Source organism: Neodiprion pinetum, chromosome 1 (genome assembly GCF_021155775.2).
Source record: "Neodiprion pinetum isolate iyNeoPine1 chromosome 1, iyNeoPine1.2, whole genome shotgun sequence".
In the NCBI taxonomy this organism is placed as follows: domain Eukaryota; kingdom Metazoa; phylum Arthropoda; class Insecta; order Hymenoptera; family Diprionidae; genus Neodiprion; species Neodiprion pinetum.
In genome coordinates, this window is record NC_060232.1 from 38,836,543 (window position 1) to 38,855,490 (window position 18,948).

The following is an 18,948-nucleotide window of genomic DNA, read 5'->3' on the forward strand; positions in this document are numbered from 1 at the left end:
AAATGAAGGAGTTTTCCTTTGGTGTAAACATTGCGAAATGTTTATCAATCAATCTTCTATAGATCCAAAAACAAGGCCAGCAGTTTGGCCGCGGATTTATCGGAATTCAGGCAAGACGCAAGTTGTCTTTTCAATCACTATCAGCCGATGATCGAACCGAAAAGGAAGTGAGCTCGCGCGGCTGAAATTCGTTCTTTTCACTGAAGCAGCTTCGCCGTACAGCAAAGACGCGCATGTGAGTATCATTCAATTTCCTAGAGCCGAAAATCTCGAGTTGATTGATCGAGGAGTTGACCATGCAAGAGGAAGAATTTTTTCATGAAACCATACGATGCAATCTTTTGAAAGCGATCATAAAATTTCGTTCTACATTTTCACGTCGACTTGGTATTCGCACGGATACTTATTGAAGAAATGAATTGCTCATTTTCATAAAATTCACGTAAGGTAAATCACAGGGTGGTAGGATTTTGGCTCCACCACTATTTTGTACACATTTGGAGAACTTCCGTTGGCACCAAGCCGACCAAATTTGAAAACTACGCTGTACTTTTCTGCAAGAAGCGTGGGTAAATTTTTGTCATTCGCGTTGCATTGTCAAAACTGTACCGAAAGTGAGGAACTCACCATTGAATAATCTTCGTTATCTTTTCTACAACGTTGTAAGAAAAGAAAACTTCAAAGGGCGATAATTATTGAAAATCTCTGAAAATCAGGTTCGTGAGCTTAGGAAGCTAATAAACAGGCAGCAAAATTAACCGATAAGGAAAGATGCTTTAATGGCAGTGCACGCTTACACTTTAAAGTCTGAAATAAGACTGTTTTTACAATAATGTTGTTTTATCTATGACGACTACTAGACCAGAAAAGGGGGCAAAACCGGTGATTTCACCCTGTGTAACATTACATTATTCATCCAGAGCCCAGATCGGATACAGTTCCCGTTTGGCCCAGGATTTCGTACAGAGTATCGCTGATCACGCGGACTGCAGCATCGACTATAACGACGCCTAACAGTCCGTTCAATAGTTGCCCTTATTGTGCAGGTTTATGGCTGCAGCACTTGCCTCTGGTAGGGCTCATTTTACCCGTAAAACTAAATTTACGATACCCGTTATTTTTAACGATAGAAAGCTGCAAGCTAACGTCTTACCGTTAATTGCTCAGTTCAGCTTTATTAATGACCAGCATTAGGTATAAGATGCTCCCTGAGAAAACTTTTCACTTTTATCATACTCACGCACCGGGATCAGCTTACGCTGCGGTTATCACATCGCTTAAACCACTCGTTTTGAGACTTCCTCGAGAATTTCAGTTCGCCATTCCAGGCTAATATGTCGGTCTGATCGATGTATTCGACTATATAGGTGGTATATTGGGTGAGGCACTACGTGAAAGTGCAGCCCTGGACTTGATTTGTAAAAATTGATAGCTTGACACTTGTGTTTTGGATAAACGGCTGAAAGAATTTCGACACGGTGAAGTTTTCAAGTCTGTATAAGATCAAAAACAGGGTAGAATGCTTTCATAGGGAGAAGGAATAAAACATTATCTGCTATAGACGCCCTGACTTCGTCTTAGGCACTTTTCGACGATCAGTATGTGTAAAATTCTTTCTGGGTAAGGCACGACGCGAGACAAGTATAATTCTACACGGGTAGGTTATGATAACCATATTTTTGTCCTCGACATCAAAGCTTCCGACGAATCGAATATTGCAAACACCGTCGAGGATCTTGGAAATTCAGTAATAAACCTTTCGACCATCGAATATTTTTTACGCACGAGTTGAGGGCTCTTTCAGATATTGAATTCTCAAAGCTGTAATGCCGTGGGAACATTCTTGTTATCAAAAATACGTGGAAGAACTCGGCATTTCGGTAGAGACGCAGACTGGTCAAAGGGGCTTGAAAAATTTCGTCAGACTTCAATGGTCCCTTTATATTTTTCCCTCGTCTTTAGATTTTTTGATTGCAAGACACGATACCACGAACGAATTGAAAAGACTTAAATAGAAGTTTCATGCATAACATTAAAATAACTTTATCTGAAGTTCGCCAACTTTGCACCTCACTAATTGAAGCATGGTTAACCCCGCGATCAAAACCTCAATATGAATGATCAACAGACCAAAAGCCTCCGTGATTACTGACATCTTGACACTCGTTCCTTTCACTATTCAAGCTTCCAGATGATGCAAAGAAATATTCTCATCACTCTCGCGGTAGTTTTTGGCTCGTCGATAGCGCGTATGGAGTACGAAAACCAGGAGGATGACTGGGCGAGGCAGAATCCATTTCGGATCGTCATGTCATGGTACTTGAAACGCGCAGGTTCGGTCACCGTACGAATTTTCAATGGGAAAGAGTCCGAGTCGATCCATTGCTGCTCGGCTAGACTGATAACCGCGGTGTGTCAAGAAACCGATACTGCAGTCCTCGTGAGACGCTATTCAATTCCGGTAGAAAATGGAGATCAAGAAAGGAGCAACAGTGGCCTGGACTCATCAACTTACGCTTGGTCATGGCCAAGTGGGAACAAAATTGCCAATGAAAATAATCCTCGCGACGTTACAACGATCCTCTTGGTACCGGATGCAAAAACCTTCAACACCTTTCTAGACAATGCAGGACCATGGCAGAGGAACGCGTTTGAATTGACGCTGATAATCATCGTTTCGGATCCAGACCTGAGTTGCGAAGGAACGTCAGAGAAGAAGGACTGGAAAACAACGCTGAAGATGATGCTGCAGAGAATATGGACCGAGAATAAAGTGACAAACGTCTTCTTGACTGCACCGACCTCGGCATGCATTAAGGACTATGTTTTCGCCTGGGATCCGTTCGCTCTGGGGACCAACAAAACCCTCGGCAGGCTGAAAAGGGTGAAGGTGAACATGGACGACCCCCAAGTCTACGAAGCGTTGTCTGAGTTTGTTAACACAGCGAAGAACATGAATATGTATCCCTTGAAGGTGACCATATTCCAACGCACGCCTACGGTTCTCCTAACGCCCGAGTTGGACCGAACCGGGGAAATCCATGGCCGATCAGACTTAGACCGAGCCACGGGCTTGGACATTATGGTTTTGAAGACTCTGTCATTATGGATGAACTTCAGCGTCGACGTTTACCCACCGAGCAACGGCGCCGAGTACGGATACCAAATTGGTAATGGCACTTGGGTCGGCATGATTGGCGACGTTGCTTACGGCAGGATAGACTTTGCCGCGAATGGGGCATTCTTGAAGGACTATGGTGCGAACAATTTGATAGAGTTCACAAGTCCAACGAACTGCGAAAGCATGTGTATCGTGGTCCCGCGGTCAAAAATGATACCCCAGTGGCTGCAAATCTTTCAATGTTTCTCGCCCCTCGTGTGGATCTTGCTGTTTTGCAACGTTTTAGTATGCGGCATGATCAGGTACTGTCTGCACTCTACGCTTCAGGATGAGAAACGCAGGCCCAGTGGTCTGATGGAAATTCTCATTATCACTGCAATGATATTTGCCAATTCTCCAGAAAAAATGCCCGTCAGTAACTCAGAGCGAATATTCGTGGGAGTCTGTCTTCTCTTCAGCATCATCATTGTCGGTACTTTCCAGGGATCGCTTTACCAGGAATTCACCAATCCTAGGTACTACAGAAACTTGAATACACTAGCGGAGCTCGACCAGTCGGGTCTGCTTATCGGCACAACGTCTCCAAACTTGGGGGACATTTTTGGCGAGGATGACAACTCGCCGACGTTGACACACCTGCGTCAGAAGATTAAAATATTTGCGAAGTCCAAAGTCAGGACCATCGACAAAGCCGCCTCGGGCAGAAACATCGCTGCGATCGAGCGAAGGAACGACTTAATGCTCAGTACCAAAACCAAGTTTCTCGATGAACACGGTGAACCGATTCTCCACGTAGTCAACGAGTGCCCGAGGACTTATCATCTCGCCTACATGGTGCAGCGAGATGCCTTCTTTCTAAAACGGATGAACGTCCTTCTTCGCAGGATGTTTGATTCTGGCTTAACGACCTACTGGTACAATTCCACCGTGGATTCGTTGATCATGAAGCACCATTACGCCATGGCAAAACGGATTGAAACTAGAAGCAAGTTGCTGGCCTTCAAGTTCGAGAACTTGCAGATCTCCTTCATTACCTTAGGTTGCGGACTACTTCTTTCAACTATCGTTTTTATCGGAGAAAGAATCAAATTTTTCTACAACATCACCGTAAAAAGAAACGCAGTGAGGAGGGAACACTTTTCAGTGGAACTACATAGTCGGTGAAAGACCCCACACTTATGCAACGCCTAAGACGTTAATAGACGGAATATGAGGTTTTAATAATAAGTTATGGATAAGATTAGCGGCTCCAGTTTCCACACGCAAAAAAAAAAAAAACGATTAATGAAGCATTTACGTATTTTCAAAGGTTTTCAACTTCCATAAGAAAGATACGCCAACATTATAAATCAAAAGGAATGCTTTCGTTTAACCAATGTCCGTTCTCATTACAAGTTTTCCTACTTCGTTGATTATAAATTCAGACTATAACTATTTTTCAAAAACTGATGTTAGCTTACACGATTTTTTGTTTGAGTCCTTGTTCACTTTCTTCTAGAAGGAAATAAATCCAAATTTAGTCTATCGAAGATTGGTCAAGACTAGGTGAATAAAACCATTTTATCTACCGAGAGAATTGAAAGGTATCCTGGACAGTATTCCCCACTGAAATCATCCAAGTACTGATCACGCGCTGAAAGTTCATGCTCAAACGCTTTACGGATAAAACTGGCTACTGTGTGACCATCCTCAGGCTACAAGAGCGACCAGCTTTATCCATCCTTCACTGGCTTTTTATCAGCGGCAGTGAAGTGTATCACACCATTGCTAGATAAATTATCCACAGTATGCAGTACAGTTTTGCTCTAGTCCAAAAGGTCATTAAAAAATGTAAATCAGGACGGAGGATTCACAGGAACCATTTCTACAATGAAAAGTCAACACCTTCGAAAACGATCAACAAACGGAAAGTTCGATATAATGCCAGACGAAGATTTTGAAAAATTTAATTCCACGCGGGAAGAATGGTACCAAACCAGAAGTAGGTAATGTTGATTTTATAATTTTAGGTGATCGCTACTCATTTTTGAAATTTTCTAAGCGTCCCTTAGTTCAATGGTCCAGGGTCGAGATTACGCAATTCAATATTCACAAGCATTCCGATTGGTTTGCAAAGTTTAGTCAAACAATCAGAATGCTTGGATGGTGGGAAATGGGAAAAGTGGACTCACATAACCGACCTCCAGGACATTGCTCGGGAGCTTACGTCGGATACTTTTTCGGCAGGAACTCGTCGCGTGCAAAAACATGCCCGCACCCCTTAGCCACTCCATGTACAGGTATATCGGTACCACATGTATATTAGGCAGAGATAACGGAGCCACATAAGCGCGCAGGAACAAACAAACAGGGACGAGTCCCGTGTGTCAGCCACGGCGGCGATATGTCGATATTCTAATGACCGGAGCAAGATTTATTACATTCTATTTTCACATATCGTTGATACTCGGTTCGTTTTGTTATGTGATGCCAATAAGCAGTAACGGTCATAGTGGCACATCGGTAAGCACAACTTTGACACGGACTAATTCTCCCTCCCTTTATCTCTGCCTCCCTCTTTATCTTCGCCTCTCTTAATTTCAATATAACTATTGGACGATTATTTTTTATCTGAAAAAAGTAATGCGTGAGACTCCGTTCTTCGACGTGTAGTTAAGCTGAGGTCGATTTGAAAGGTATATTCAGATGAATGAAATTGATAAAAAATTTGTTATATATGCTGAGGATTTTTGCTTTCTGATAAGTGAAGTGTGGTTGAGAAGAAAAACGACACTTTTTATTGTATATTAATTACTGCATAAGCTGTGACGGAAATCGAACTTTCATTTCAGAATAAAAAGTTGTCATTTAACGTAAGAGGCAAGTCAGCAACGACACATGCCGAGCCTGATGAAGATGGAAATGAATTTTTGACCATAGCTCCAGCGCTTCCAATATTACCAGGTGCTCCGATACCTCCAAAACTAAACAAACGATCCTACAGTACTTTAAGGTGGGTTAAATTTACAGATTTGTTGAAATTGATGAGGAGAGAAAGATTTTATGGGCCTGAAACTATCTTGATCATTCGACAAAGAAAAGGTAAGAAAAAAGTACAACTCATTCAACAATAATGGAACATGATTGCAGTTCATCGAGCTCCACTTTCAACGTAGAAGATGCTGAAGTTGGGGGCTGCGACGTTGTCACCCTGCAGCAGGCTGAAGAAGGTAGAACAGTGGTGGCGTCGCGCGCGCCCTCCCAACGAGACAAGAATCCAGATAGAATATGTTTAGACAGACGAGGTCTGACAACATTTCCAAATATCGTCGGTGAAACTAGACTGAGATTGTTGTCGTTGCAGCATAATTTGTTGACAAAAATCAACACCGATCGTCTGACGCAGTTGAGAAAACTTGTATTTTTAGATCTGTATGATAATCAAATAGAGAAAATATGTAATTTAGATCCGTTGGAAAATTTAAGAGTATTACTTGTAGGAAAGAATAGAATTAAAAGAATCGAGGGATTAGAAAAATTGAACAAATTAGAAGTTCTAGACTTGCATGGTAACCAAATTGTACAAGTATCTGGCTTAAGTGAATTAGTTTCATTGAAAGTGTTGAACTTGGCTGGGAACAACATCAAGAATGTTGGATGTAACGATTTTCAAGGTTTGTGTTCGTTGAAAGAATTGAACTTGAAAAGAAACAAAATCAAGAAGTTGGCAGGTTTTGGGGAGACGCCGCAGCTGCAAAAATTGTACCTGAGCAACAATGAGATACAGAAGTAAGTGAAGTCAGCCCGTACGAACACATTATCAATTGAATTTTTCCAAAAATATGGCAATTGTATGGGAAATTATTTAATTAAAGTTTCTTCGAATTCACAAGTTGACTAAATATTTCAGAATTGAAGATATGGGAAGTCTTGCTAAGGCTTTGCAAGTTAAGGAGGTAACTATAGACGGTAACCCTGTGACAATGAATGCAGACTGCGTGTCGTTTCTCGTTTCTTATTTACCGAATCTACAAGTTCTGTCGACGATGCAAGTTAACGAACAAGTTCGGAGGGCAGCTATGGCCTGGAGGACTACGAAAGAACAATCAAATTCCGCCTTTTTGGACCTCAGCACTCAAGTCTGCGTAAATGTGAGAAGAGAGGAAGTTATAACGAACGCCAAGACGAACTGGGAATTGCTCAGATCGCAGACAAAATGCATAACTAGCGGAGTGAGTAAACTTGGTACGACGAAGAACGATCAGGTGCGCGGTCTGCATCTGCAGAATTCATCACAGATAGATACGGTAAGACTGAAGGGATTGGACAAAGCAAAATCGAAGGCATTTGGAAGCCTGACTTCTATAAATGAAAATATAGAATCAAAGAAAATTCACTTCAAAAGAAGAAGTAATTCCAGCGATAATATGCTAAGAACGAACGGTGTAGAAAGAGTAAATGCTCTGGATTTTAAACTCCCTCCTATTCTTCTTCCTATTATAAATAATTTGACAAGCAACAAGACAATAGAAAATGTGCAGAGCTTAGAAACTAGGAACGGCTTGACTCAAGTCGACACTACAGATACGCCAACTGAGAGCGACGTGGAGAGCTGTGAGAGCCACGAAAGCCTGAAGAGCGGACTAAGAAATCATTTGGTCAAATCTACTCTACAATTAGATCGTGATAAAAATCAACAAGATACAAAATTAGAAGATTTTATAGATAATCAAGGATCAACAAAGAATTCTAGACCTTACTATACTCACGACAGTCAGAATGAATCTTACAGAAAGGCTGCGATCAACAAATCCATCTTTCAGTCGGCGAGCCTGAAGGCAAACAGCATAGAAATCTGCAAATCTGTACTAAGCGATTCCAGTGGATCGTCAGTACCAAAAATTTTGCTGGACAAATCGCAGGAATTTGAAAGCGAGAAAAGCAGAGTAAGGAGTGCGCAGATGAGAAAAATCGTTCATTATAAAAGCAACAGAGCTGCGACTGCTCGAGCCAAGCACAGAGCACTACCTCCTGCTAGTCCACCTCCTCAACCGAGTCCGCCAAAGGAAAGAGAGCAAGGTCGGTTAAGTAATGGTAATCAAAATTGGGGATAAGAGTCGCGTAATGGTAATAATATCGCAATACATGCTTTTTTTACAGGTGGTGATTATTTGATTGAAATAACAGGTCGCTGTTTGAATGTCTATGGTCAGGGTGCGTTGCGATTTATCGACCGTCCCTGGGATGCGACGAAAGCGAGCGAAGTGAACATAATTAAATTTAACTATGTTCAATTCAACGGAATAGCGACAATTTTGAATAAGCTTAAGAACAGATTTTCTAACGCTGAACATTTCATCTTCAAAGAAACAAATATCTGTCATCTTGGTCAACTCAACGCCCTTGCCGAAGTGCAGGGTTTAAGTAGCATTCATATCGACGCCGAAGGTAACCCAATCGTATCGAAAGATTGGAAGGTTTACGCTATCTTTCGATTGGCTCATTGGGGCCTGAAGGTGATTAATGGAGAAGAGGTATTGCAACTATTGCTACGATCGATAATAAATATTTTTGAATTTCATTATGATGATTTTGAGTAGCAAGATGTCTATTAAAAATGTAACAATTTTGTCTCTACTCTTAGATACCGGACGAAAAAATTGAGCAAGCGAATCAAGAGTATGCAGGATTGACAGATATCGTAATGTGGTCACTGCCAGAATCACTGTTGCAGCCATTGTTGCAGAGACTGCAACTCGACAAAGCGCAGAAACAAAATGGGGAACAAATAACTGCCAAACAATTTTTATTCAACAGCGATCCAGCGTTGCGAAATGTTGTTGCTAAGGAGGCTCTACAATGGCGTCGCGGTAACGTTACGCAGGTAAATTAGGTGACTTATAGTGCACAGTAATTCTTAGATTTCAGAGACTAATAACGCCATTACTCTTTTTCAGGACGATTTGATCTGGAGGCACAAGGGTAAAGTTCACTTATCTAATATGGTAGATTTAACAATCGATGCTGTACATAAATTGCAAATGTTGGAAAAAGAATGGCCGAATATTTTGAAAGAAATCGTTCGCGATACTTTGATTGACTATTCAGATATGAATTCATACATGAAACGTTGTATGAATAAACTAGCCAGCGATAAACAGTGCAATCAATAATTGTTATATATATTTATGTTGTAAAAAATTCAGGAACATTCTGATATGTAACTTTTAATATAGACGTCTTTTCTCCCCATGAACAAAACCAAATTGGTCTAGTTGTATTGTATCGAGTGATTAAAATCCAAACGAATGAAAGTAATTGGGAAAGTTTGATTTTAGTGAAAAATGAGACAGACAAATCTGATTGAGTTTACCGGGCTACGAGCTTTGAGACTTGATAAACATAAAAGTGAATGGCTGGTGTTTTCGTCAAAACACATTTTTTCAAGACTGTACACCATGTCGAGTAACAAAAGACGACGTGGAACAAGAATTGATGCAGTGTCGATATTTGATTTAATGTATAGCCAAACAATATTTCATGTATGGATGTAAGCTATGTAATAGCATGTAAGTGGCATGTGTACAAAAACTTCAGTAACCTATGTATGACGTACACAGATATAAACAATGATTGTTTCTTGTTCAAAATATTTTTTTTCATGTGCGTACAACTTGGGTTTAAAGATAAAATTGAAAACTTGAGAACATTTGTAAATGCGAAAAGTATATCTTGTGCAGTTAGGTATTGGATAAATCTAAATGACAATGTTATGAAGAATAAGAAATTTTAAAATATAAGAACCTAGTTGAAATGAAAAAGAAAAACGTTCACCTTACGCACTGAAACGATCTGGATTTTGATCCGTATCACGCACATCATGAACTTATGTGGAAAGTGCCGCCTGAGCTTACTGAGTTCCCATGATATTCATAAATGAGGTAAAATTACGGACGAAGAGTTCCACAAATCAGCCAGTGCAGTAACCTTTCATGACAGCACACGCATGTATTTTGTTTTTAGCGGTAACTTTCGTGTGAACATAGGAACGATGGAATTCAAACGTCATGCCCATCGCATTTGATATCTCGACGATCGATCGTCGACGATTAATTGTAAAATTCGAATTTCGATTTTACGAAAACTATTGCGTCGAATGAATCCTTCTGTGGCCGACATTTAATTTTGCAGTAGAATATTAATGATAAGATTACGTCTTGCAGTTAGAATGGAAATCACCCAATTAGCTAGAATTTTTTTGATGTTCAAATATCAATTTGTCTATCGTTTTCACATATCGAGAAAGTCGATGATCAGATTGATCTTGATTAATCAACTGTTTACCTTTTATTCGCGTTAGCCAAAAAAATTGACCGTATAAATTCGATTCTGGAGATCAAGAGTAAATAAAACGCGCACTTGAGTCGAATTGCAGCTCATCACACAATCGAACTGCCTTAGCGGATTGGTCAACTAATTAAAGCTGGACAAGGAAACTGCGGAACGCGGAGCGAATGGACTGAACAAAGAGGGGACAGAAATTGGAAGCCACTTGAGGTTATGTCTTTGTTTATACACGTGCGAAAGACATTCCTTCAGAGTCTAAGAACTTTCTTCTCACCGTTGAAACATGGCACTAAAAGGAAAGCGATTAAGCCTAGCAGATAAAATAAACAGCCTGGTCTCAAGTGCTCCGACTAGTTTCGATTCAGATGATGAGTACGACGTGACGAAGGCCAAGCTGGTGGAACGCGACACCGAAGAGGAAAACTCCGATTTCGAGGTTAGAAAGTCAAACTTCCGAACGCAGAACGTTGATTTATTAGACGAAGTAGATAAGAGATACGAGGGGAAAAAGGTGAGCAGAAAATCACTGCAACGAGAAGCCAGTCCTGATGTCGAGTCGCGGGAAGATTCGGAGTTGGAAAATGGGAGTTTTGAGGAAGATGACGCTGAAACATCAGATTCCGGAGGTGGTGATAGCGACGAAAGCGATGAAGAGGTTGAAACTGATTCTGACAACGAACCGGAGCTTGAAATAGACAATTCAAACCCTTTACGCAGGCGAGGTAAAAGCGAAATGGAGTCCAACTTCAAACACATGTCGCTGACAGACTCTGGGGCTGAAATTGAAAAGGGCAGGTGCGTGCGAAGTCAGCTTGGGATTTGGGAAAACCTGTTGGAAATGAGGATAAAGTTACAGAAGTGTCTGATATCCAGTAACAAAATGCCACAGTATGACATTCACAAGGATCTCAGGGCGGACAAAACTTTTGTGAAAAGTACAAATGAATCTCAAAAGAATTTGACCAAACTCTTGGACAATTTGCTCGACCTTCAGAGTTCGCTTTTAATAAAATATCCAGAGACGAAGCTGTTGGTAAAAAATAAAGAGACGAGCAATAACGCGAGTGACAAAGAAGAAAGCAGAGATGACAACGATGAAGAAATTCCTTCCGATACTGAGGAAGAAAAGGAAGCAGAAGAGGAAAAGGAGGACGAAGAAGAGGAGGAGAGAGTCCCGAGGAAGAAAAGAAAAGTAAATGATTACGAGTCGCTTTTAGCGAAGAATCACAACTTGTATACAAACTATAGGAATTCAGTGATACAAAAATGGAATGATAAGACTCGTATCGCGGTCGGCAATGTAAATACTAAGGGATCGACACAGCCGGTGGTTAAACAGATTGAATTTATCCTAAGCGACAAGTCAAAGCTGAGAAAGCGAGCTCAGTTGAAAAGATCGGAGTACGAAATTGTCGGTAAGCAACAAAGCAACGAGGCAGCTCAAGATGGCAGAAGAGAGCAAGAATACGACGGTGAAATTTATGACGACGACGATTTCTACCATCAGCTTTTGCGAGAGTTGATCGAATTTAAATCTGCCGACATCACTGATCCGATACAGCTTAGCAAACAGTGGATACAGCTTCAAAATATGAGGAGTAAAATGAAGAGAAAAATCGATACAAAAGCGACGAAGGGAAGGAGAATTCGGTTCGGTGTTCATTCTAAGCTTGTGAATTTCATGGCTCCCATAACGGTTGATGATAATTGGACCGATTTGGCTAAAAACGAATTGTACAGTTCTCTGTTCGGTAAGATAAAGGAAGTGGAACAGAAATAGTGAAAATGTAGAGCGAATTTCCTAAAAAATAATTACTATTGTATAAAAACTTGGTTCTGTACATAACGTTTCATGAATTGTAAAAATAAATTCCTCTATTCTATGCTCCGTTTACCACGTTTCGTTCATTCCATTGAAAATTATCTGTACGTAATATGATAAGTACACCCATACAGTCTTAAAATGAAATGAAAAATCTTGAAGCATTGGCTGATTAAAAATCAATTGGGTCTGTAAACATAGTGAGTAATCTTGTGGCGCAGTATCGTCTGCAGACATCGAATTCATATCATCTTTAGATTGGAAGTTTACAGCCTTTTCACGAATATATGTATTTGAGCTGCGTTTACTTTTCAAGAAGAGGCCACATACCCGAATTTTTATTTTCATTGTAGTCTGAAATTATAATTTCAACTTTGTTTCTTGTCTCACAAAGTCACGTTCACAAATGGTGAAAATCACCCATCGGAGATGTTAGTTTAGTCTACAGATAAGCCGGGAATCAAGCTCAAGTTACAGAAACTGATCTTAACTCGAATACCGAAACCTATTAGTAAAAACTTGGGCCTAATTAACTTGCACAAAAATAAACCGATCATCGCAGAAAATCTACCTAATATTCTGGTGGATTTGTTTCATTCGTTTCTGATTGTTAAAACTTTTAGCGGTTTTACAAGTCTTAGAGACTATTAATTATTTTATCATACTTTGCTCTTAACGATAAACTGGAGCACGGGGCTAATTATTTTATCACCAGAATTGGCACCAAGTATTTTTGGACGAATATGATCCACAAATATTTATTCACGAACTTTGACGAGTGTGTAGGTTCAAGATTGAAGATTAAAGCCCGAGTGTATGAATAAACATCGGCATTCTTAATTTAATATGTATAATCTAATTCTGATAGACTTTAGAACAACATGAACTTGATATTCTAATCTATAATACTATTATTATACAAAATGATTTGCATCACGACACAATTCGTGCGTTCGGACGCGAGGATTAACAAGAAAATACGCAAAATCTCGAAATAGCCAGTCCAATTAGACGTATTTAAGCCTTTCGAATTATCGCGTAGCGAGATAAAGCTTGTTTTTTGCTTCTTCTGGGGATGCTTCGTCTTGTTTTCTTTCATTGGACGTCGGGTAAATAACTCCAAAAGCGAAATTCCTCGAAGCACGTGAAATCGGCGTGGGTTTCGAGGCAAATTCCAATTTCCCTCGGGGCATCGGTTAGTCGCGAATTATTATTATCTATCGTGTCGGCCAGCGAACAGCCCTGATTGATGTAGAAATCTCTTGCCAAACCGACCATCTCCCACTGTCGAAATACACATGCAGCAGAGATTGAACATGGAATGGGACAAATTCAGACAGTTCAGGTGCAGGTCAAGGCCGCCAAAGTCAATGGCACGAATAATCGCGATACGTTACATCTGCGCCGAATTGGTTATAAATTATCTCAATGTAATTTAGGCGGCACGTGCCAAATTATATATTTTGCAACGAATTGAAAAATTCTTATGCAGTTGAAGTTTGTTTAAGCAACGCAATTTTACAATCAATTACCTGTGTATTAATTCTGCTGACTCCGCACGTGCGAGGAAATTAACCGCAGCACGGAAACGGGAGAGTGAAAAAACATACCAAGCGAATTTAAATTTCCCGCCTCAACAAAACAGCTTACGTTTTCGTGTTCCGCTTATTAATTTTTTTTATCACTTTTTTTAAACTTATGAAAAAAGTTTTTCGATTCTTTTTTTTTTTTTTGTTGATTCTTTACTAGAAAACGAAGGAAACGACGTACCTGAGAGATGAAATTTACCAGATTGGGGCGTTTTTTCACCCCCCGTTACCGGAATAGGTTAGAAAAAAATAAACAAACAATAATAACATTACCGTTCTAGGGATAATTATTATCTTTTGGAAAAGTCTTTTGGTTTCGTACATAATTACGCGGAGTAATACGAGCTGAATTTTTGATGTCGATGATCCTCGATTCTTTACCAGGTAACGCACGTCCATGCTGTTTTTTCAATGGAAACATTTGCGTGGACGGAATTCTCGTTCAGGACGTGTATACGAAAATATAGACGGTTGTTATTTCGTAATAAAACTCTACATGATGTACAAAGTGAATTTCTAACGACCGCATGGTCCGTCGTCTGCTAAAATTTAACGCGCATGCGCTACAATCCGTTAGGAAATCACTTCGTGCAAAGAAAAATGGATCTGATTGTCGTGAAGAATCACACTAAATCGTTACACGCAACGAGGATAAAGTTTACGATTTATTAATTCTCGATCTGGAGTTCTAATTTAAATCTGATCTCCTTGAAGTATAACAATAATTCAACATCCGAGAAGAAGCAAAAAGACAGACATTTCGCTTCATGCAAACATTCAACATGGCTCGAATGTTTTCCATTGCTATTTACTTATTTATTTTCTTTTGTTTCCTGCAGGGTTACCTATAGCTCATTATTCTTTCTTCGTAAATCCTGTTCTCCGTTTCTGATGGAAAGATAATATCGAAGAAGACACGAATGATATAAATAATGTGAAAAACATGAAACCGGCGGTGATTTCAAATGATCATTAGCATCCACGACATGCGCGTAAATACGGGAATTGACATCGGACGATTAATCTTTAATTTATTATCATCAAGTAGGCGCTATTATAACTGACAACTAGACAAATAAACACCCACACCCATACGAATTACGATCAAAGCATTGGATCTAATTCCGTTGACCTTCGTGTTTCGTTTGCGAACAAACGGCGCAGCAGAAGGAAAATACATTATCACACGTATCGTACGTACCTACCTATCTACATAACCTACGTAATCTAGGTAACAACGTAGGTATTCGATGTATTTGTATACCGATGTCTCGCTTCCGGTCGATATGGCTTTGTCGATAGGGTGGATGGTTCGCAATCTTTCGATATTGCGTTGTGTAAAGTGTCGAACGTCGTGTCTTCAGTCAAGAGATTCGAATTCCTTGCAGAATTCCAGAAATCGCTTGGAAAAAAATTCCCGACCGTAAAATTTACGAGACGGATATAATACCCACGCTTCGACATCCTTCTTCTTACCCCTCGTTTGCGTCCTAAGAATAGAAAAAAACGCCGGAAACGGAAATGAAGGTTTACAGATATCTTAATTAGACGTTACAAGCATATTTGTAGCGAATAAAACCGAAATGAACCACTAAAAATTAATATCGTGATGTACGATATGTTGCATCATTTATTTATTTCTGTGGTTAGATGTATTCAATTTGTAGAAAATTCTGTAAACAAAACGAAAACACAATTCTACCTTATCATGAAAAAACGTTTAGAAAATTGATGGGAATGACAGTGAACTCGACTGAAACAACAGCCAAGCTATGAAGATGTCAACAAATGAAGAAAATGTTTTACAATTTTAACAATGAACTAAATGATGATACACTGATGTTTTTGGGCTGATTTTGTTCATCGGAGATTGTTCGAGAAAAATTTGACAGCAAGTTATCTCCGGAGTGTATAAGATTTCTTCAGTACAAAATATGTTTGTCAATAATTATACATTTGCGTGTTATAACTATACTTTAACGTAAGATTTCTTCGATTTTTTTTCCTCGTAAAATGTGCAAATCTCTCTCTCAGCGCGAGAAATGAGCCTAAAAACATTTCGAAAAAACCTTTTATCAAATTACCGACATCTCAGCTTTTAGCTTAGTTCGACTTTGCTCAGATTCATTATTTCTAACAAGACATACTATATATGTTGTTTCATTCAAGTTCACTATCACTGGTGCGAATAACATTGCCGAAGATTTTGTTCAACGGTCTCAATCAATTCTTCATCCTAAACTTGACTCGACGTATTCACGTATATACATATATATATATATATATACACAGGTATATAGATAACGTATATTATGTACGTATATACTTTAGGAGATGTAATTCGGTGGGGGAAATTGAGGATAAGAAAAAAAATTAAAAATTAATAAAAAAAAAAATAATGGCGAAATTTCGAGAACAATTGCGTAATTCTTTCGTCAGTTTTTCGGACAAGCCTTTCAAACCCTGCAACGTAAAGTTAGCGCTCGAACACCCCGTAACCCCGAAGGCACATAGTCCAGGTCGTAAACACACGTAGCAGAGAGACAGATAGATATCAGTGGCCATTTGACTCTTGACCCTTGACGGTGGCCTATGTGCCCATCGGAGTAATAGCTCTTCGAGCGGATTCCGCAGTTGCGCTTTGTCGTCCGCTCCGTTCGTGCAATTAAAAAAAACCGTCCGCCGCGAGCTTTCGACGCTGCATTTGATTTTCTCAAAAAAGCTCGGTTCCGCGTCGATCAACTATTTTCAATAACATACAATAATGTTTATACAATTCTGAAAACAAGTCGGGCTTGCGTTAAACGGATGAAAATTCTGTCAACGGAGAGAGAACGGCGCGTTTTGTTTACGCGATCGGAGTATCCAACGACTTTACCCCGCCTCCGTTTCCCTGTATTATTGCATAATCGGAAATCCCGGTGCCAACAGTTACCGATCAATTTACCCTTTTTTTTCGATCCGGTACCGCATCTGCAGCGATGATAGTTAAAGCGGAAATCGTGATCCTCCAATGCCTTATGAGAAATTACAGTATGAAGATTTGAACGCAGGTTTGGTATAATAACGACCCGGATTATGAAACGTGAACTTTTTACGCCGGAGTGAATTTACAACCTATTATATTCCTGCGGTGAGATACAACGGAAAAAAGCTTGCTTTCCGTCGAGCTTTCACCAACACGTGGCTAATCAGAAAGTGCGTCATCGGTATTCCTGGTGGTTCCTAGATACAGAAATTGGATTCGGAGATTTTTTGCTGGTACTTACAACGATACAGCTACGTAATTTGATATATCGGTTTTTAATAAAATTGATCTGCTAATCATGCAATAAACAAAAATATCTGCCAATGTTTTCACAGTGAATAACATTTGTTTCGCAACATTTTTATTGAAACGAACCTTCATGTTGTATGATTTATCGAAATTAACTGAACGGTCCTTACAATCTAAAATACTAAACGGAAAAGTAATTTGCAATTAATAGAGAGACTTCAAATTTAATTCCAAGGAAATTGTAATAATAGCACAGAACAAAGTGACTAGCTTATATGCACGGTCTTGTTTGTTTTTTGGAATTGAATGAAAGAAAAATAACATCAATCGCTCTTCTTGCCAGTGATTGTAGATAAGGGGTAACAAAATGCTTGCACAACCGTTATATTGTAAATTCAGTTCTATACGGATTGTCGGCTGTTTCGTTTCACGTACGTGAAAAGCTTCAAGCGCTGTTTCACGTTTAATGAGCAATTAGAGAAGGCGCTGTGTTTACAAATGAAACGAGCAGGTAAAAATTCCTTTCGAGTGAACTTGGCAATGTATCGAATCTATCCCTTTGATTGATACATACAAGGAATTAAAAGCGAGGAAAAAAGCCCAGCCTCACTCGACTGAAAATAAGTTGTATGACCAATGGAAAGTGAAGGGAGGAATTCGCAGAATGACACAAGTATAGATAAAAACGGATTGAAATTAAATCGGACAAAATTGGTTCAAAGCTGGCCTCGGGCAAATATGAATAAAAAATTTTCTCCAATTAAATTGCGTTGGCACGAAGAGGAGTTTTTTTATAAAACACAGGGATACAATCCGATTAAATTATCAAATTGAAAACGGTGTGATTTTGGAAGCCAATAAAAAGAAAAGAAAGGATTTTTTCTCTTTGTGCAGAAATACGGGATTAAAATCGTTGCACAATCTTGATACATTGAAATGATTATTCTAAACCTTGGGGAATAAGTTGAACGAGATCAAATCTCCGTTTCCAAACTTAATAAAAACGCGATAAATGAATCTTCGCACTCGTAACGACGAGGAGCTGAAGAATCGACGGATTTCCATTATTACTGACAGCTCGGCGCTAACAATGTGTCGATCCTTCCAGTAGATACCGTTTCTGAATAATCATTTCGCACGTATGTTGCAAAAATCTAACGTACAGTTGCGCAACCCTCGCAAAAACTTGTTGCAAGTTCATTCCGAGCTCCGTTTGACAATATTGTAATTTCGCATTGAAGAGGCTGGTTGGCCAATAATCGTTATATTACGTATTTTAAATTCTTCACGAAATGATCGTACATCGAGTATTTATCAAATTATTACGCTGGCAAGTTACCGATACATAAATTTAAGAATACAAAAGCTGAAAAATACTGGAATTATAACCAAAAGTTTATCTACAATATCAAAACTATCAACTACCAAAATGGTTAAAATTCCAGTAGACTCGTTCGATTTCACTTCGAAACGATTAATTTTATTCAGAACACATTACTTTCTACAAAATCACTGAAACACGTTTTCCCCGTCATGTTGATGTCGTTGAATATTGAATTCGACAACATTGCACCGACATCGATTGCGGTCAACAAATCGCAAATTTTTGGGGTCCACAGTTTTCAGATTACTGTTTCTTGTCCTCATTGCGAAACGACGAAAAAAATGTTAATTTAATCTGCGTAAAAATAATCGTAATGAATTTTTTTTTCTTTCTTCATTCTGGAAGCAGGGAAAAGACTGCGTTAATTGCCATGATTTTTTGGCACTTGTCTAACCACGCAACCGATCTATTATACGTGTCCTTGCCTCG

At 39.4% G+C, this 18,948-nt stretch overlaps 3 protein-coding genes across 3 annotated transcripts; all 3 read left to right on the forward strand.

The window, feature by feature from the left end:
- Positions 1 to 2,191: 2,191 nt before the first annotated feature.
- Positions 2,192 to 4,285, forward strand: LOC124224858 (ionotropic receptor 93a-like). Its single transcript, XM_046637060.1, has one exon. The coding sequence runs from the start codon at positions 2,192 to 2,194 to the stop codon at positions 4,283 to 4,285; it is 2,094 nt and encodes a 697-aa protein (XP_046493016.1).
- A 1,136-nt stretch (positions 4,286 to 5,421) lies between these two features.
- LOC124221032 (leucine-rich repeat-containing protein 49) lies at positions 5,422 to 9,821 on the forward strand. Its single transcript, XM_046630663.2, has 7 exons — positions 5,422 to 5,623; positions 5,953 to 6,113; positions 6,251 to 6,889; positions 7,011 to 8,179; positions 8,261 to 8,634; positions 8,745 to 8,984; positions 9,058 to 9,821. The coding sequence occupies exons 1-7, from the start codon at positions 5,519 to 5,521 to the stop codon at positions 9,271 to 9,273; spliced, it is 2,904 nt and encodes a 967-aa protein (XP_046486619.1). The 5' UTR covers positions 5,422 to 5,518; the 3' UTR covers positions 9,274 to 9,821.
- A 718-nt stretch (positions 9,822 to 10,539) lies between these two features.
- On the forward strand, positions 10,540 to 12,339 carry Aatf (Apoptosis antagonizing transcription factor). The gene has a single exon (XM_046629331.2). The coding sequence runs from the start codon at positions 10,731 to 10,733 to the stop codon at positions 12,225 to 12,227; it is 1,497 nt and encodes a 498-aa protein (XP_046485287.1). The 5' UTR covers positions 10,540 to 10,730; the 3' UTR covers positions 12,228 to 12,339.
- Positions 12,340 to 18,948: the final 6,609 nt, after the last annotated feature.

What these genes read in the sequence shown, in the direction of transcription:
- LOC124224858 (XM_046637060.1), top strand. Translation starts at nt 2,192, where the DNA reads ATGATGCAAAGAAATATTCTCATCACTCTCGCGGTAGTTTTTGGCTCG.
- LOC124221032 (XM_046630663.2), top strand. Translation starts at nt 5,519, where the DNA reads ATGACCGGAGCAAGATTTATTACATTCTATTTTCACATATCGTTGATA. An exon ending in GCCAAAGGAAAGAGAGCAAG is followed by an intron (nt 8,180 to 8,260) that starts GTCGGTTAAGTA and finishes CTTTTTTTACAG; the next exon opens with GTGGTGATTATTTGATTGAA. An exon ending in GTCGCGGTAACGTTACGCAG is followed by an intron (nt 8,985 to 9,057) that starts GTAAATTAGGTG and finishes ACTCTTTTTCAG; the next exon opens with GACGATTTGATCTGGAGGCA.
- Aatf (XM_046629331.2), top strand. Translation starts at nt 10,731, where the DNA reads ATGGCACTAAAAGGAAAGCGATTAAGCCTAGCAGATAAAATAAACAGC.